A 21511-nucleotide genomic window follows, 5' to 3' on the forward strand; every position below is an offset into this window, starting at 1 on the left:
ATAAAAGTCCCAAGTTGATAACTGAGCCTCAGGCCTAGAGAGAACCAGCTCAGACTGGAGCAGGGGTATGCATGCCTCTAGGAGGTCAATCTGTAAGCAAAAAGGAATACATTATATGATGGAACTCTTGAAAAAAAGAGGATAATTCAAAGGCAGACATTATAAGAAAAACAGGGAAACAATTAGAGATTCTCGTCAAACTAGTTACCAAAATGGACTTTTATTTACCCTCCCCTCTGAGAGGGGCCTGGTATTAGGAATGGTGACCAAGCTGGAGTTTAGTTTTAATGGCTTGGGTTAAAATTTTGTAATGAAAATATCTTTTTGTATTGTATGTGTGACTAATGGTAAATTTAAAACATTATAATTAATTCATAAATTTCAATCCAAGAGCTTAGAGTTGGTTGTTTGATGAAAAAGTCAATAAAATAAATAACCAAATAAAAATTAAGAAATTTCACATATACAAAATTTGAAGTAAGAAAAGAGACATAATTACAGACACAAAGAAAATGAAAATAATTGTAATTCCCTTGGAGACACTTCAGCTGTCAATCTCCTCCAACTTCTGACATAGGTATAAGCTATCTGGCCAAGTTGGGGTCTAGTCAGCACTACAAATATATAGATCAGTCTCCTGCCTCTGTGATCAAACCAGGGCTTTCACTGAACTAATTAATTCTGTAAGCTATTATCTGATCTTGGAACTAGTTACTAGCTGTTGAGTTGAGAAGGGAATTCGACATCCATTAAGTAGACAAAGAGTTAGGCTAAGAGCAAGCCACTTATCCTCTCGGCTAGCAAACCTTGATCAGAACATATTTGTACCTTGTTTAAGGACGAGAAAACATGCAATCTATAAATATACTACAGAACAGGGAGAAGGAAACAGAAGTCAGGAAACTTAGAGGCAATACCTACTTCTGAAAGTAATCCACTGCAGATTCTAGAGGAAAAGTAAGAACAAATATCTTGCCATACTAAAACACAAGAAGGCACAGCTTCCATAATTTAAAACCACAAAGACATAGCTTCTATAATTTAAGACTGGAAAGGGCATACACAAGGTGAAATGGTAATTCAGCTGGATGAAATAGAAAAGAATAATTCTAAGAAAACTTAACACATAACAAGAGATGATCAGTTTGTGTGTGTATGGGTTCCAATAAAACCTTACAAAAACGGACAGAGACCAGACTACCCAAGGGCCATAGTTTGCCCACTCCTGATGTAGGTGGTCACCCACTGTGCCTTTCATGGGGTTTCAAAAGATGACCAGTTTTTAAGGTAGTGAAGAAAGGGCTGGCCTTTCTTCTTGCTCCTTTCAGAAATTGCTGCAAATAATTAAAGACAGAGTACAATTAAGCTGGAAGATATCTGAAGCCATGAAACCACAAAATAGAAGTATAGTTAATATAAAACAGGTATCAAAAGATAAAAAGAGTGGATGCTCATGGCTGGCAGATTTCAGAAAAGTCCAAGAAGACATACTTCCTCATATCTTATACCTCCATATCTTCCCCATTTTTAATATCAAAGTCTAATTATTCCTCCTACTTCAGCCTCCCAAAGTGCTGGGATTACAGGCATGAACCACTGTGCCTGGCCTTGTTTCTTTCTTCTATCAAGGTGCAAGTATTATACTTTGATATGAAAAACAGTCAGTCATTCATTATAACAATGGGATCAGGGTATACAAGCTAGCATTGGTGGTTTTACTGGACTCCTTTCAACACAAGTCTCAAAAGGTAGGAAAGATGGGACCAGAAGAAAGAATCACATTGACAAGTCATTTTTGCACTGTAAGTCTGTTTTGCAAGGTGGGGAGGGGAGGAAAGAAATTCTGAAATGTAAACAACTCTGCAGCTTTGATCTTGATGGGCTGGAGAGAAGTAAAGGCTGAAAACTCACACATACAATCAATACCTTTCATAAGAGAATTCCTGCTAATCTAAAACTCACTCCTAATGCCTCATTGATATTAATATATCTACATAAACTTTCTGCGAAAAGTTTATTTAGAATAAACTCATCTCAATGATAAATAATAAGCAAAAAGGATCAAGATACTACAAGATAAAAGGAAGAAAGGAACAACAAGGCCAGGTGCAGTGGCTCATACTGGTAATCCCAGCACTTTGGGAAGCTGAGGTTGGAGGATTGCTTGAGCTTGGGAGTTCAAGACCAGCCTGGGCAACAAAGCAAGACCCTGTCTCTACAAAAAATAAAAAAGTTAGCCTGGCATGATGGTGCATGCCTGTAGTCCCACTACTTGGGAGGCTGAGGTGGGAGGATTGCTTGAGCCCAGGAGGTTGAGGCTGCAGTGAGCCATGATCACACCACTTACTCCACCCTGGGCAACAGAGTGAGACCCTGTCTCACAAAAAGAGAAAGGAACAACAAAAACGAATAAAAGAAGAGCAGTAATCAAAAAAATGTTGCCAAGGAGAAGATAAAACTTGTAACCAAACATATCACCATAATCTAATGAGATGACCACATCTGAAAAACCAAAGTCTAATGTAGAATTAGCTATAAGAATTTATAGAAGACATATGGGTCAATGGAACAGAATGGAGAGTTCAGAAATAAACTCTCACATTTATGGTCAATTGATTTTCAACAAGGGTGTCAAGATGACTTAATGGGAAAAGAATCATATTTTCAACAAATGGTGCCAGGACAACTGGATGTTTACATGCAAAAAATAAAAAAGAGGTTAGACCTCTTCTTCACACCATACACAAAAATTTATTCAAACTAGATCATAGACATATATGTAACAGCTACAACTATCAAACTCTTAGAAGAAAATATGGAAGTAAATGTGGCCTTGGGCTAGACAAAGCCTTCCTAGATGTGACATCAAAAGCACAAGTGACACAAGAATAAAAAGATAAATTGTATGTCATCTATGAGTTCATCAATTAACTCAACAACCCAGGAAACAATTATTGAAGTAAAAATAGGTCAATAAATGTCAACAAAACTGAACAACTAGAAGGAAAAATAGTTAGAAAACAAACTAGAACAGCATATTCAAGAGCTGTGTGACAAAATTGAACAGTATAATATATGTAAATGCAATACCAGAAGAAGAGAAAGAATTAGAAGCAATATTTGAAGACACAGATGATATTTTTCAAAATTAATGATACCAAATTACAGATTGAATAAGCCTAGAGAATGCCAAAGTAACACACACACACACACACACACACACGAAAATCAAAGTAAAGAGCTTGAAGCCATCCAGATTTTTTTAAAAAGATACATTATGTACAGTTGAATGCAAATGGGAATTACAACAAACTTATTGTGAAAAACTATGCAAGTAGAAACAATGGAGCGGCATTTTTAAAGTGCTGAGGGAAAAACCAATAAAACAAAATGTAATAAAACAAAAACAACAATCACAAACCCAGAATTCTATACACAGTGAAGATATAATTCAAAAACAGAAATAAAGACTTTTCAGAGAAGCAAAAACTGACAAAATTAATTAACCAACAGACTTGCACTACAGAAAATGTTAAAAAAGACACACTGTAAATATAAGGATAGAGATAGGTTGAAAAGAAAAGAATGGGAAATATATACCACACAAACATTAAGCAAAATAAATATGATAGTGCAGGTGTATAAATTTTAGACAATGCAGATGTTTAAGGCAACAAGTACTACTTCAGACAAAAAGGACATTTCACAAAGATGAAAGAATTGATTTAATAAGAATACAACCTTAAAGTTGTAAGCACCTGATTTTATATTGCCTCATTTATTTTGAAACATTCTTACTAACAAATACAAAAATCAAAATAACAAACTCAACAATCACAGAGATGTCACAGTTTCCTCCATGTCTGTAAGAAACAGATAAAATATCAGGAAGTTTATAAGGATTTTAAAAACATGATAAAGCAACTTGACATAATAGGCAAATATATGACACTCTACCCAATAACAGCAAAGACACATTTGTTTCAAATGCAGTGGGCCATTAATCAAATCAAATTATTCACTGGGCATATAGCAAGTCTCAACAAATTTCAAATGATTGAAATAATATAGAGTATGTTATGTGATCACAGTAAAACAAATAAATCAGCAACAGAGAGAGAGCCAGAAAATCGCCATATATTGGGAAATTAAGTAAAACACTGTAAAATAACTATGAATAAAACAAGAAATAACGTAAAATTTATAAAATATTTTCAACTCAATGATAATAAAAATATGACTCATCAAAATTTGTGATATGGGGTTAAAGCAGTATATAAAGGGAAATTTATGCTTTGTATGAACTTTTAAAAAGTAAGAAATGTTGAAAATCAATGAACCAAGTTTTAATCTCAAGAAGTCAAGAAGAAAAAGAAAACTGAATCCAGAGAAAGTATTGGAATAATAACAAAAGACCAGAAATAAATGAAATGCAAAGCAAAATAAAAATAAAAATTCAACATAGAAAATAAACAAAACAAAAAAATTTTTTTAATTCCATGACCTGACGAACAAAGCAAAAATTTGATCCTATGGTAGGATTAGTAAATTTGATGAACCTATAACAAAGGCGACAAACTTTTTTTTTTTATTATACTTTAAGTTTTAGGGTACATGTGCACTAGGGGGAGGGGCGAGGGATAGCATTGGGAGATATACCTAATGCTAGATGACGAGTTAGTGGGTGCAGGCGATAAACTTAAAATAGATAAAATATAAATAACAATATCAGGTATGAAAACGGAGACATCAGTACAGACATTATAAGGATGATAAAAGAACATTACAAATAACTTACTTCAAGTAAATTAAACAACTTAGATGAAAGGGACATATTTCTAGAAAAACACAAATGACAAAAACTGATACCATAAAAAATATTATAATAGCATTAAATACCAAAGAATACACTTTACAAAAATGTGCAAGACCTGTACACTAAAATTTTACAAAAACATTGCCAAGAGAAAATTTAAAAGATGTAAATAAATAACTAAACCATGCTCATGGACAGGAATACTCAATATTGTCAAGATGTATGCTCCCCCAAATTGATCTGCAGAATCAATGTAATCCCTATCAAAACCTCAGAAGATATTTTTATTGATAAAATTGACAAGATGATTCTAAAATTTATATAAAAATCAAAGAGAGCAAAGTTGGAGGAATTATACTAACAAATATTAAAACTTACTATAAGATAGTATGTTACTGGTACAAAGATAGACCAATAAGTCAATGGAATATAAGAGATCAGGGGTTGGCAAACTTTTTCTGTAAAAAGCAACATAGTAAATATTTTAGGTTTGTAGACACATATGGTCCATGATACATATTCTTATTTTTATTTTGCTTTTTTTTTGTTTTGTGTGACAATTCTTTAAAAATGTAAAAAAATTCTTAGCTCAATGCCATATAAAAACAAGCTGCAAATTTGGCTTGTGGATCATAACCTACCCCTGAAATAGAGTACAGAAACAAAGCTACAGTGATACAGTCATCAGATTCATGGCAAAGACAACAGTGCAATTCAGTGAGGAAATTATTTTTTTCCAACAATTGGTGCTAAAGCAATTAAATATCCATATGGAAAAATGAACTTTTATCTGCAACACTCCATCAAAATTAATTAAAAATGAATCATAAACTTAATTGTGAACAACACAGCAATCAGACTTCTAGAAGAAAATATTTAAAATATGTAGAAAGAAAATATAGAAGGATGGCATCATGTTCTTAGGATAGGCAAAAATTTCTGAAACAGAATACAAAAGGCATTAACCATAAAAAACTGAAAAATAAGAATTAATTAAATGTAAGAACTTCTATTAACCATAATGCACCCTTAAAGGAGTGAAAAGACAAACCACAGACTGGGAGAAAACATTCACAATATGTAAATCCAACCAAGGACTTGTATCTAGGCAAAATAAAGACCCATTCTGACCAAAAACTGACAGAGAACTTTTTACTAGCCAACACACACTGAAGGAAGTTCCAAAGAAGTTTCTTCAGACAAAAAGAAAATGATCATAGATTGAAGCAAGAAATGCAGAAAAGAATGAAAGAAATGAAAGGTGTAAATATATATATATATATAAATGATATTGATTATATAAAACAATAATAATGTCTTATGGGGTTTAAAATATATGTAGAATTCAAATAAATGACAAGAGCACAAAAGGTAGGAGTGAGAAAATGAAGTCACGTTGTTTGAAGGTCTTTGCATTGGGAGCCAAGATGGCCGAATAGGAACAGCTCCAGTCTACAGCTCCCAGCGTGAGCGATGCAGAAGACGGGTGATTTCTGCATTTCCAACTGAGGTACCGGGTTCATCTTACTGGGGAGTGCTGGACAGTGGGTGCAGGACAGTGGGTGCAGTGCACCGTGCGTGAGCCAAAGCAGGGCGAGGCATCGCCTCACCCAGGAAGCACAAGGGGTCAGGGAATTCCCTTTCCTAGTCAAAGAAAGGGGTGACAGATGGCACCTGGAAAATAGGGTCACTCCCACCCTAATACTGCGCTCTTCCAACGGGCTTAACAAACGGCACACCAGGAGATTATATCCTGCACCTGGCTCAGAGGGTCCTACGCCCATGGAGCCTTGCTCATTGCTAGCACAGCAGTCTGAGATCAAACTGCAAGGTGGCAGCGAGGCTGGGGGACGGGCGCCCGCCATTGCTCAGGCTTGAGTAGGTAAACAAAGTGGCCGGGGAAGCTCGAACTGGGTGGAGCCCCCCACAGCTCAAGGAGGCCTGCCTGCCTCTGTAGGCTCCACCTCTGCAGGCAGGGCACAGACAAACAAAAGACAGCAATAACCTCTGCAGACTTAAGTGTCCCTGTCTGACAGCTTTGAAGAGAGTAGTGGTTCTCCCAGCACGCAGCTTGAGATCTGAGAACGGGCAGACTGCCTCCTCAAGTGGGTCCCTGAATCCTGAGTAGCCTAACTGGGAGGCACCCCCCAGTAGGGGCAGACTGACACCTCACATGGCCGGGTACTCCTCTGAGACAAAACTTCCAGAGGAATGATCAGGCAGCAGCATTTGCAGTTCACCAATATCTGCTGTTCTGCAGCCTCTGCTGCTGATACCCAGGCAAACAGGGTCTGGAGTGGACCTCCAGCAAACTCCAACAGACCTGCAGCTGAGGGTCCTGACTGTTAGAAGGAAAACTAACAAACAGAAAGGACATCCACACCGAAAACCCATCTGTACGTCACCATCATCAAAGACCAAAGGTAGATAAAACCACAAAGATGGGGAAAAAACAGAGCAGAAAAACCAAAAACTCTAAGAATCAGAGCACCTCCCCTCCTCCAAAGGAACGCAGCTCCTCACCAGCAACGGAACAAAGCTGGATGGAGAATGACTTTGATGAGTTGAGAGAGGAAGGCTTCAGAAGATCAAACTACTCCGAGCTAAAGGAGGAAGTTTGAACCAATGGCAAAGAAGTTAAAAACTTTGAAAAAAAATTAGACGAATGGACAACTAGAATAACCAATGCAGAGAAGTCATTAAAGGACCTGATGGAGCTGAAAACCATGGCACGAGAACTATGTGATGAATGCACAAGCCTCAGTAACCAATGCGATCAACTGGAAGAAAGGGTATCAGCAATGGAAGATGAAATGAATAAAATGAAGTGTGAAGATAAGTTTAGAGAAAAAAGAATAAAAAGAAACAAACGAAGCCTCCAAGAAATATGGGACTATGTGAAAAGACCAAATCTACAACTGATTGGTGTACCTGAAAGTGATGGGGAGAATGGAACCAAGTTGGAAAACACTCTGCAGGGTATTATCCAGGAGAACTTGCCAAATCTAGCAAGGCAGGCCAACATTCAAATTCAGGAAATACAGAGAATGCCACAAAGATACTCCTTGAGAAGAGCAACTCCAAGACACATAATTGTCAGATTCACCAAAGTTGAAATGAAGGAAAAAATGTTAAGGACAGCCAGACAGAAAGGTCGGGTTACCCACAAAGGGAAGCCCATCAGACTAACAGCTGATCTTTCAGCAGAAACTCTACAAGCCAGAAGAGAGTGGGGGCCAACATTCAACATTCTTAAAGAAAAGAATTTTCAACCCAGGATTTCATATCCAGCCAAACTAAGCTTCATAAGTGAAGGAGAAATAAAATCCTTTACAGACAAGCAAATGCTGAGAGATTTTGTCACCACCAGGCCTGACCTAAGAGAGCTTCTGAAGGAAGCACTAAACATGGAAAGGAGCAACCAGTACCAGCCACTGCAAAATCACGCCAAATTGTAAAGACCATCAATGCTAGGAAGAAACTGCATCAACTAACGAGCAAAATAACCAGCTAACATCAAAATGACAGGATCAAATTCACACATAACAATATTAACTTTAAATGTAAATGGACTAAATGCTCCAATTAAAAGACACAGACTGGCAAATTGGATAAAGAGTCAAGACCCATCAGTGTGCTGTATTCAGGAAACCCATCTCACGTGCAGAGACACACATAGCCTCAAAATAAAAGGATGGAGGAAGATCTACCAAGCAAGTGGAAAACAAAAAAAGGCAGGGGTTGCAATCCTAGTCTCTGATAAAACACACTTTAAACCAACAAAGATCAAAAGAGACAAAGAAGGCCATTACATAATGGTAAAGGGATCAATTCAACAAGAAGAGCTAACTATCCTAAATATATATGCACCCAATACAGGAGCACCCAGTTTCATAAAGCAAGTCCTGAGTGACCTACAAAGAGACTTAGACTCCCACACAATAATAATGGGAGATTTTAACACCCCACTGTCAACATTAGACAGATCAACGAGACAGAAAGTTAACAAGGATACTCAGGAATTGAACTCAACTCTGCACCAAGTGGACCTAATAGACATCCACAGAACTCTCCACCCCAAATCAACAGAATATACATTTTTTTCAGCACCACACCACACCTATTCCAAAATTGACCACAGTTGGAAGTAAAGCTCTCCTCAGTAAATGTAAAAGAACAGAAATTATAACAAACTGTCTCTCAGACCACAGTGCAATCAAACTAGAACTCAGGATTAAGAAACTCACTCAAAACTGCTCAACTACATGGAAACTGAACAACCTGCTCCTGAATGACTACTGGGTACATAACGAAATGAAGGCAGAAATAAAGATGTTCTTTGAAACCAATGAGAACAAAGACACAACATACCAGAATCTCTGGGACACATTCAAAGCAGTGTGTAGAGGGAAATTTATAGCACTAAATGCCCACAAGACAAAGCAGGAAAGATCCAAAATTGACACCCTAACATCACAATTAAAAGAACTAGAAAAGCAAGAGCAAACACATTCAAAAGCTAGCAGAAGGCAAGAAATAACTAAAATCAGAGCAGAACTGAAGGAAATAGAGACACAAAAAACCCTTCAAAAAATTAATGAATCCAGGAGGTGGTTTTTTGAAAGGATCAACAGAATTGATAGACCGCTAGCAAGACTAATAAAGAAGAAAAGAGAGAAGAATCAAATAGACGCAATAAAAAATGATAAAGGGGATATCACCACCAATCCCACAGAAATACAAACTACTATCAGAGAATACTACAAACACCTCTACGCAAATAAACTAGAAAATCTAGAAGAAATGGATAAATTTCTGGACACATACACCCTCCCAAGACTAAACCAGGAAGAAGTTGAATCTCTGAATAGACCAATAACAGGCTCTGAAATTGTGGCAATAATCAATAGCTTACCAACCGAAAAGAGTCCAGGACCAGATGGATTCACAGCCAAATTCTACCAGAGGTAGAAGGAGGAATTGGTACCATTCCTTCTGAAACTATTCCAATCAATAGAAAAAGAGGGAATCCTCCTGAACTCATTTTATGAGGCCAGCATCATCCTGATACCAAAGCCGGGCAGAGACACAACCAAAAAAGAGAATTTTAGACCAATATCCTTGATGAACATTGATGCAAAAATCCTCAATAAAATACTGGCAAACCGAATCCAGCAGCACATCAAAAAGCTTATCCACCATGATCAAGTGGGCTTCATCCCTGGGATGCAAGGCTGGTTCAATATATGCAAATCAATAAATGTAATCCAGCATATAAACAGAACCAAAGACAAAAACCACAAGATTATCTCAATAGATGCAGAAAAGGCCTTTGACAAAATTCAACAACCCTTCATGCTAAAAACTCTCAATAAATTAGGTATTGATGGGACGTATCTCAAAATAATAAGAGCTATTTATGACAAACCCACAGCCAATATCATACTGAATGGGCAAAAACTGGAAGCATTCCCTTTGAAAACTGGCACAAGACAGGGATGCCCTCTCTCACCTTTCCTATTCAACATAGTGTTGGAAGTTCTGGCCAGGGCAATTAGGCAGGAGAAGGAAGTAAAGGGTATTCAATTAGGAAAAGAGGAAGTCAAATTGTCCCTGTTTGCAGATGTCAGGATTGTATATCTAGAAAACCCCATTGTCTCAGCCCAAAATCTCCTTAAGCTGATAAGCAACTTCAGCAAAGTCTCAGGATATAAAATCAATGTACAAAAATCACAAGCATTCTTATACACCAATAACAGGAAAACAGAGAGCCAAATCATGAGTGAACTCCCATTCACAATTGCTTCAAAGAGAATAAAATACCTAGGAATACAACTTACAACGGATGTGAAGGACCTCTTCAAGGAGAACTACAAACCACTGCTCAAGGAAATAAAAGAGGATACAAACAAATGGAAGACTATTCCATGCTCATGGGTAGGAAGAATCAATATCATGAAAATGGCCATACTGCCCAAGGTAATTTATAGATTCAATGCCATCCCCATCAAGCTACCAATGACTTTCTTCACAGAATTGGAAAAAACTACTTTAAAGTTCATATGAAACCAAAAAAGAGCCTGCATCGCCAAGTCAATCCTAAGCCTAATGAACAAAGCTGGAGGCATCATGCTCCCTGACTTCAAACTATGCTACAAGGCTACAGTAACCAAAACAGCATGGTACTGGTACCAAAACAGAGATATAGACCAATGAAACAGAACAGGGCCCTCAGAAATAACGCCACACATCTACAACTACCTGATCTTTGACAAGCCTGAGAAAAATAAGCAATGGGGAAAGGATTCCCTATTTAATAAATGGTGCTGGGAAAACTGGCTAGCCATATGTAGAAAGCTGAAACTGGATCCCTTCCTTACACCTTATACTAAAATTAATTCAAGATGGATTAAAGACTTAAACGTTAGACCTAAAACCATAAAAACCCTAGAAGAAAACCTAGGCAATACCATTCAGGACATAGGCATGTGCAAGGACTTCATGTCTAAAACACCAAAAGCAATGGCAAGAAAAGCCAAAACTGACAAATGGGAACTAATTAAACTAAAGAGCTTCTGCACAGCAAAAGAAACTACCATCAGAGTGAACAGGCAACCTACAAAATGGGAGAAAATTTTCGCAACCTACTCATCTGACAAAGGGCTAATATCAAGAATCTACAATGAACTCAAACAAATTTACAAGAAAAAAACAAACAACCCCATCAAAAAGTGGGCGAAGGACATGAACAGACACTTCACAAAAGAAGACATTTATGCAGCCAAAAAACACATGAAAAAATGCTCACCATCACCGGCCATCAGAGAAATGCAAATCAAAACCACAGTGAGATACCATCTCACACCAGTCAGAATGGCAATCATTACAAAGTCAGGAAACAACAGGTGCTGGAGAGGATGTGGAGAAATAGGAACGCTTTTACACTGTTGGTGGGACTGTAAACTAGTTCAACCATTGTGGAAGTCAGTGTGGCGATTCCTCAGGGATCTAGAACTAGAAATACCATTTGACCCAGCCATCCCATTACTGGGTATATACCCAAAGGACTATAAGTCATGCTGCTATAAAGACACATGCACACGTATGTTTATAGCGGCAGTATTCACAATAGCAAAGACTTGGAACCAACCCAAATGTCCAATAATGATAGACTGGAGTAAGAAAATGTGGCACATATACACCATGGAATACTATGCCGCCATAAAAATGATGAGTTCATGTCCTTTGTAGGGACATGGATGAAATTGGAAATCATCATTCTCAGTAAACGATCGCAAGAACAAAAAACCAAACACTGCATATTCTCACTCATAGGTGGGAATTGAACAATAAGAACACATGGACACAGGAAAGGGAACATCACACTCTGGGGACTGTTGTGGGGTGGGGGAAGGGGGGAGGGATAGCATTAGGCGATATACCTAATGCTAAATGACGAGTTAATGGGTACAGCACACCAGCATGGCACATGTATACATATGTAACTAACCTGCACATTGTGCACATGTACCCTAAAACTTAATGTATAATAATAAAAAAAAGAACTAATACCAGCTCTTCACAAACTATCCCAAAAATCAAGGGGGAAAAATACTTCCAAACTGATTCCACAAGGCCAGTATTACCCTGAAACCAAACCAGACAAAGACACACACATACACAAAAAGAAACTACAGGCCAATATCTCTGATGAACATTGATGCAAAAATCCTCAATGAACTACTAGCAAACCAAATTCAACAACACAGTAAAAGATCATTCATCATGATCAAGGGGGATTCATCCCAGGGATGCAAGGATGGTTCAACATATGGAAATGAATCAATGTGATACATCATATCAACAGAATGAAGGACAAAAACAAATGATCATTTCAATTGATGCCAAAAAGATTAAATTCAACATCCCTTCATGAGAAAACTCTCAACAAACTGGGTATAGAAAGCATACCTCAAAACAATAAATGCCATATATGACAAACTATGGCTAATATCATACCAAATGTGGAAAACCAAAAGCCTTTCCTTTAAGATCTGAAACAAGATAAGGATGCCCACTTTCACCAATTCTATAAAATGTAGTCCTGGAAGTCCAAGCCAGAACAAGTAAGCAAGAGAAAGAAATAAAGGGTACCCAAATTGGAAAGGAAGAAGTCAAATTCTCCTTGTTTATAGATGACATAATCTTATATTTCACAAAAAACTAAAGACTCCATCAAAAAACTATTAGAACTGATAAACAAATTCAGTAAAGTTGCAGGATACAAAACCAACATGCAAAAATCAGTAGCATTTCTATATACCAAGAGCTAACAACCTAAAAAGAAATTTTTAAAAAATCATTTACAATAGCTATAATAAAAATAAATATATTGGAATAAATTAAACCAAAGAGCTGAGATATCTCTATAATGAAAACTAAAATACTGATAAAGGGAATTGAAGAACACACAAAAAACTGAAAAGGTATCTATCCCATTTTAATGGGCTGGAAAAACTAATATTGTTAAAATATCAATGCTACCAGATTTAATGTAATACCTATCCAAATACCAGTGAAGTTTTTCACAGAAATAGAAAAAAGAATCTTAAAATTTGTGTGGAACCACAAAAGACTCCAAACAGCCAAATAATCCGGAGCAAAATGAACAAAGCTGGAGGCATGACACTACTTGACTTGAAACTATACTACAAAGCTGTAGTAACAAAAACAGCATGGTACTGGCATAAAACCAGAAATATATGCCAGTGGAACACGACGGAGAACCCAGAAATAAATCCACACATTTATAGCCAACTCACCTTTGACAAAGTGCCAAGAACATGCACTGGTGAAAGAATAGTCTCTTCAATAAATGGTGTGGGAAAACTGGATATCCACATGCAGAAGAATGAAACTATACCCCTATCTCTCACTATATACAAAAATCAAATCAAAATGGATTAGAGACTAAAATATACAACCTGAAAGTATGAAACTACTGGAAGAAAACATTGGGGGAATGCGCCAGGACATTGGTCTGGGAAAGATTTTGCAGGTAAGACCTCAAAAGCACAGGGGACTAAAGCAAAAGTAGACAAATGGGATTATATCAAGCCATAAAGCTTCTGGACAGCAAAGGAAACAATTAACAAAGTGAAGAGACAATTTATAGGATGGGATGAAATATTTGCAAACTATACAACTGAGAGGGCATTAATAACCAGAATATATAAGAAACTCTAGTCAATAGCAAAAAAACAAAGAACCCTATTAAAAATGGACAAAGATCTGAATAGACATTTCTCAAAAGAAGACATTCAGGCGGGGCATGGTGGCTCACGCCTGTAATCCCAGCACTTTGGGAGGCCGAGGCGGGTGGATCACGAGGTCAGGAAATCGAGACCATCCTGGCTAACACGGTGAAACCCTGTCTCTACTAAAAATACAAAAAATTAGCTGGGTGTGGTGGCGGGCACCTGTAGTCCCAGCTACCCGGGAGGCTGAGGCAGGAGAATGGCGTGAACCCGGGAGGTGGAGCTTGCAGTGAGCCGAGATTGTGCCACTGCACTCCAGCCTGGGCTACAGAGCGAGACTCCGTCTCAAAAAAAAAAAAAAAAAAGAAGACATACAAATGGCCAACAAGTATATGAAAAACTGCTCAACATCACTAATTACCAGAGAAATGCAAACCAAAAGCACAATGAGATATTTCACTCCAGTTAAATGGCTTTTATCAAAAAGACAAAATAATTAAAAAATGCTGGTGAGGATGTTGCAAAAGGGGAATGCTTGTACACTGTTGGTGGGAGTGTAAATAAGTACAAATACTGTGGAAAAGAGTAAGGAGGTTCCTCAAAAAACTAAAAATAGAACTACTATGTGATCCTTCAAACTGTTTATTAGTTGCAAGGGTGAAAATAATAACTACTCAGAGGAGAAACCAGATCCCTGTACCTCAAGGAAGAAAATGCTATAAATGACAGCATGTGAGCTAGTGGGCAAAAGAGCATACGAATGGCTAGTGAAGCATTCACAGCTGTTGGTACAAGAAAAATATAATAACTAACCTGGGTTTTCCATCGACATGAAGACAGTTTCTCCTGAGAATGGGAATAGGGTGAGTGTATCTTCATAGACCATTTTGTGTTTGAAGGTATATCCAGAGAAGAAGACAGAAAGGAAGTCAGTCTGTGCTCCAATGCTTAGAATGTACCAGTATGCCACCTCATGCAAACAAACTGACAACTGCAAACTATCAAAAACATAGCCATTGATGCCTGCAAAAACAATGGGGAAAAGAGATTTAGACACATCACAGATTTAGTATTTTGGATTGTGATTGTCATGATACAATTAGGAATTATTATATGTTATGCCCATTATCTTATTCCCAGGAAGAGATATTATATCTTCCAAAAAAGTAGATTGTTAATAATCAGTTGGGCCCCAATCCCAATGTGAGGAGACAGTCATAAACCATCATGATAAAGATTAATTTGGATGTTATATGGGGGGCATTTTGATGAGTAGCAGGATGTTTGCATGGTCTTAAACTACACAGAGGAGAAACCAGAAAAAAACCTTTGGGTGCTTAAAGTTACCATCTGATGAAGGTCCAGATTCAAGGAAATGAAAGAAGCAGGACAAGTACTTACTTGTACTAGATCCCTGTACTTCAAAGAAGAAAATGCTATAAATGACAGCATTGGTTGATACAACTGGAATACCAGTTGTAAATTACGGAAATGTGTTTTATCAATTTGAAGTGTCTGTTATAAAGATATAAAAGATATCTTTATTCACAGGAAATGTGTACTAAAGTATTGAGAGGTAAAGGGATGTGATGTCTGCAACTAATTTTCAAATAGAAAATAACAGAAGTGTGTATATAAAGAAAAGAAAATGAAAAACAAAATTGCAAAATGTTAAACATTTGTGAATCTGGGTAAAGGGTGTGTGCAAGTTCCATGTATCATTCTTGTAACTTTTCTGTACATTTTAAATTATTTCAAACTAAAGAGCTAAGCAAAAGTAACATTGGCCTTAGTCTATGAAGGGAATTGTTTCTGAAAGCCTCTTCCACACATCCATTCATCCATCCATTCAATAAACACTTGTCTACTCTGTTACTAGGTACTGTGTAAGATGGTTGCCCACAAACCACTAAGCAATACTTAGACATTGGCTTAGTATAACTAATTAACAATTGAAGTTTTTTTCCTATACAACATTGAGATATTATAAAGCTATTATAATTAAAAATGCAGTCTTAATGCAGAATAGATAAATATATCAAACAAAATATGGAGTCCAGAAACTGACAAGATGTAAGCGGAAACTTAATATATAATAAGTTGAAACTTAATATATAATAAAGGCAGCATCTCCAACCAGTACAGGAAAAAAATCAGCTATTTGGTAAATGATAATAGAAAATATGACTATCCACTTGGAAAAAATAGATTCCACTTCATTTCACATAACTAACAAAAGTAAAGTCCTTTTAAATTAATCTGAATTTTGCCTAAGGGTACCTTTGCACTTGAGTCCTTGCACAACAAAGTTGCAGCCTGGCTTAGTTGATGAACTAACTGAAAGCCTAATTTAGGAATATGCTTTTATAACAAACAGCTCAGTCTCAGCCGATTATAGCAGCTGAACTTCCATCAATTGCAGGCGACTAACAGCTTCAAATAAGGCAAAAATGCCCAACTGTAATCAATTAAGCTGTCTCTAAACCTCACTTCCAATTTCTATCCATACTATGTTGCTGGCTGCTGTTCTGTATTTGGTTCTGAGGGCTATCTGATTCTAGAATCATGTATAAAAGCCAATTACAATCTTTAAAATACATTTGTTGTATTTTTGCCTTTTGACACTCCACATGGATTAAATAGTTATATGTCTTTTGTGAAATATGTACACACTACTTTTGGGTGCTGTACTAGTGGCTAGGGTTGCCATAACAATATACCACAGACTGGGAGGTTTAAATAACAGGAATGTGTTTTCTCACAGTTTTGAACACTAAAATTCCAAGATCAAGGTATTGGCAGGTTTGGTTTTTACTGACGCCTCTCCTTGGCTTGGTCTTTCCTCTGTGAATATGCATCCCTGGTGTCTCTGTGTGTACACATTTCCTCTTCTTTTTTTTTTTTCAGATGGAGTCTCAGTCTGTCTGCCAGTCTGGAGTGCAGTGGCGTGATCTCCGCTCACTGCAACCTCCACCTCCTGGGTTCAAGCAATCTTCTGCCTCAGTCTCCCGAGTAGCTGGGACTACAGGAGCTCGCCACCATGTCCAGCTAATTTTTGTATTTTCAGTAGAGATGGGGTTTCACCATGTTGGCCAGGATGGTCTTGATCTCTTGACCTCGTGATCCGCCCGCCTTGGCCTCCCAAAATGCTGGGATTACAGGCGTGAGCCACTGCGCCTGGCCCACATTTCCTCTTCTTATAAGGACACTAGTCATATTGGATTAGGGCCCATTGTAACAACCTCATTTTAACTTAATAAACCCCTTAAAGACCCTATCTCCAAATACAGTCACATTCTGAAATACTAGTATTAGGGCTTCAGCATATGAATTCTAGGGGACATGATTCGGGACATAACAGGTGTATACTAGGAGTGGATTTCCTGAGTCAATAGGGTATGCCGATGTTTGGCTTTCGATGTTTGGATTTCCTGACCAGAAATTTATGAGAGTTCTCATTACTCTACATCTTTACCAATACTTGGTATGGACAGCCTTTTTAATTTTAGCCATTCTGGTGTATCTCATTGGTGGTTTTGTTTTTTTAATATCATCCTATCCAGTTTATTCCTTAACTTGCATAATGGTTATCTGAAATCACTGGAATGTAAGCTTCCTCAGGCTTAATTACTAGAATGGCTGATTCTTCTCTATCCAATCTTTTTAAATTTATTTTTTAATTGACAGGGAAAAATAGAATATATTATGATGTACATCACAATGTTTATATATGTATATATTGGAATGGGTAATTTATTAACTGTAGTCACCATAGTGTACAATAGATGTCTTTAATTTATTTCTCTTGTCTAACTGGAATTGTGTGGCAAAGTCTTTATCTCTCTGCATTTCTGAAGGAAACATTTTCTAGGTAAAGTTTTCTCAGTACTTGGAATATATCATCCCACCCTCTTCTGACCTGTAAAGTTTCTGCCTTATTGGAATTTCCTTGTATGTGGTTTGCTTCTTTTTTGTTGTTGCTTTCAGGATTCTCTCTTTGTCTTTGATATTTGACAGTTTGATTGTAATGTGTCTTCATATAGTCTTGTTTGAATCTAATCTGACTAGGGATCTTTGAGCTTCTTGTACGTGGATATTTACATCTTTCTCCAGATTTGGAAAGTTTTTGCTATCATTTCTTTAAATACACTTTCTTCCATTTTGTCTGTCTCTTCTCCTAGTTACCCATATCAGAAATTTGGTAATCATCTTTGAATCCTCTTAGTCCTTTACCAAACATAGCTAATTATTTACAAAATCATGTGCCTTCTATCTTCTAAACAAATCCTGTACATGTTCCTTCCTCTTCATTCCTACTGCAATTTCCCTATCATTTGTAGGATCCATCTACGAAATAAATCATAAATCCTACAATTTTTTAAAACACAAAATTATAAAACAAACATCTAGGTCATGAAATACAATATTGCTGCTATCCCCACAAAACACATGTGTTTATTCTCAAATGAACTCTTTCTAAGAGGTAGCCACTATCTTGTCTTTTATTATAATCATGTCCTTACTAACCTTTATACTTTTCTTCCTCTGTATCCCTAAACTATATGTTAATTTTGCCCATTTTTGAACTTTATGTAAATAATATAATACTGTATATATTCTTTTGACACTTACCATTTTACTAAAAATTGTCTTTGTGATACTTATTCATATTGTTGTGTATAGCTTTATTTTTGTGAATCTTCATTGTCACATGGTATTTCATTGTATGAAAATAGATTATCAATTTTACTGCTAATGGAAATAGGAGTGATTTATGGTTTGGGTCTCTCTCCTCCTGGTCCTTTTTTTTCTTCTTTTCTTATCCCTCTGTCTTAGCATCTTTCTCCCTGGACTCTTCCTCTGAAGATCCTTCCCCCGTGTCTCTTGGTCTCTGCCTTTGTGTCTCTCCCTGTGCTTTCTCAGACTCTTTTTCTCAACTCCAATCTCTTCTTTCTCAATTCCAGACTCTTATCTCCACCAAAAGCTATATTAGAAATCCCAGAGGAAAAAAATATATATCATCTTCAGTGAAATTGTTTTCTGGCTCTGCTTATGTCACTATATCTCTCTAGTTTTCATCACCGTCTCCAAGAAAATGAGACGGTTTAACTGTCCAGATACTGTGGCAAGTGCACATCCTACTTGGAAAAAGATGTGGTGGGAAAGGGAGAAATTATGAATAGAAAAAAATAGAAGAACAAATATCTAGTAAATAGCACAATAAGGAAATTATAAAATACAATATTCTATCAGGCTGAAGGAATTCTGAACCAAAGCCATGAGGCTGGAGAGAAGAGGGAGAAAAGAAAAAAGCTCTGTGCCACTAGAATTAAATACTAAGCATTAGACTCTTGCACAAATGTGAAATCTGAATCCTTCAGAAGGAAAGCAATACCCTGAACTATGTAAAAAATAAAAATGCAACTCAAAGGACTAAACAACCTTAAAATTTTTAGAATAATGGATAGTAAAGGACTTTAACTCTGGAGAATAATATATCACTATTACTAGAAATTCAAGCTAAATATGAGGCTCAACCCAAAGTTAAAGGGCTAAAGCTTTGAGAGGAGGGGCATAGAATTGTAACATATGCCACATTCTGGTAGGTGAGTATAACTCACATTATAACTTTTCAAGGTTCCCATGCATTTCGTTCAGGATTTTTTTTTTTTTTTTTTTTGAAACGGAGTCTCACTCTGTCGCCGGCCTGGAGTGCAGTGGCACGATCTTGGCTCACTGCAGTCTCCGCCTTCCGGGTTCACGCCATTCTCCTGCCTCAGCCTCCTGAGTAGCTGGGACTACAGGCAGCCGCCACCATGCCCGGCTAATTTTTTGTATTTTTAGTAGAGACGGGGTTTCACCGTGTTAGCCAGGATGGTCTCGATCTCCTGACCTCGTGATCCACCTGCCTCGGCCTCCCAAAGTGCTGGGATTACAGGCGTGAGCCACTGTGCCCGGCCTGTTCAGGATTTTTAGTTGCATCCAGTGGGACACACAGGGAAATGTGGCTCACTCCATCTTAAACATCTTAATAATCAGAATTTCAAAAGGCATATATTGGTTTTGAAAAGACTATACTACTTATCCACTAATATAGCATGAGAACACTCTTTTATCCACAAGCCCACTAGTAATTATAATTTTGGCAGTTTGATGGGTATAAAGTGCTATCCTATTGTTATTCTATTTCGCATTTCCCTGTAGGATAGTGCAATTGGAATTTTTTACCATATTTTTGACCATTCAGATTTGTGGTATATATAAATATATACACATGTGTATGCATGCAATGGGCTGAATTGTGTTCCCCCATCCCAAATTTATACCTTGCAGTCCTAAACCCCAGTACCTCAGCATGTGACTATACCTGGAGATAGTGTTTTTAAATAGGTAGTTAGTTAAAATAAGGTCATTACGGTAGGCCCTAGCCCAACAATACTGGTATCTTTATTAGAAGAGGAGATTAGGACAAAGATATATAAAGGAGAAACCATGTGAAGACAAGGGAGAAAGCCATCTACAAGACAAGGAGAGAAGCCTCAGAAGAAACCAACGTTGCCCACATCCTGATCTCAAGCCTCCAGAGTTGTAAGACAATAGATATCTGCTGGTTAAGCCACCCAGTCTGCAGTACTTTGTTATGGCAGCACTAGAAGACTAATACAATGTATGTATGTGTTTATATATGATTATATAATTATAGAGAAAATATGTCTTAAAATATGTTACCTGGGCATGGAATGGTTGGTGAAAAGATGTAATATAGAAGGAGATAGGGAATTAAAAGGGAGAGGGAAATCAAGTAAATATTGAAAGGAAAAAATGGTGACTGGATTTTTAAAATATGGGTTATATGATCACGTGTGTTTGAGTAAAAATTATACATTTATAGGTAACATAATTGTTAAATTTATGTGCACATACAATTCATTCATTATCTGGACATCACTTTGATTACATCAATTTTTCTTTATTCACCACCCACTGGACTTAAGTGCTGCTTTACTCACTGTGCATGATGTTGGAGGCTTGGAACTCTGGATCCTCAAGCTGCACTCCAGCTGGATTGGGGAGAAAGCGTTGTATATTCTCTGTGAGGTACCAGCTTCGGTTCTCATCAAATACAGAAAACAGGATGACATTCCTCTTGTCTGACATTATCTGTTAATTACATATATTGAAAGGGGTAAAGAAATGCTACTGATGTTGTCAGGTAGGAGCTAGCAGTCTATGATGAAAGCGATGGCATGCATGTGATATATCTAATCCATTGGTTTAATTCCATTTCCTCTTAGGCATGTACCAGGGCTTGGGAGTTGAGGGTGGGTGCTATGAGCAGTGAGTATATGCTTACAACAAATGTGTCCCCAGGACAAGAGGGTGACTGATCCCACTGAACTTAGTTTTTTCTGCACCCAAGGCCATATGCTAGCTGATT

At 37.2% G+C, this 21511-nt stretch overlaps 1 protein-coding gene across 6 annotated transcripts in view; it reads right to left on the bottom strand.

Moving 5' to 3' along the window:
• The window catches only part of F8 (coagulation factor VIII), a 189326-nt gene that overhangs the window by 96190 nt on the left and 71625 nt on the right, over nt 1–21511 (bottom strand). For all 6 annotated transcript variants that reach the window (XM_016944624.3, XM_003317789.6, XM_063804695.1 and 3 more), the window contains 2 exons: nt 21084–21234; nt 14887–15096 (listed from right to left, as the gene is read on the bottom strand). In XM_016944624.3, coding sequence (XP_016800113.1) covers nt 14887–15096; nt 21084–21234 — 361 coding nt within the window. The remainder of the gene's footprint in view (nt 1–14886; nt 15097–21083; nt 21235–21511) is intronic.

The sequence above is a fragment of the Pan troglodytes genome, chromosome X (assembly GCF_028858775.2).
Source record: "Pan troglodytes isolate AG18354 chromosome X, NHGRI_mPanTro3-v2.0_pri, whole genome shotgun sequence".
In the NCBI taxonomy this organism is placed as follows: domain Eukaryota; kingdom Metazoa; phylum Chordata; class Mammalia; order Primates; family Hominidae; genus Pan; species Pan troglodytes.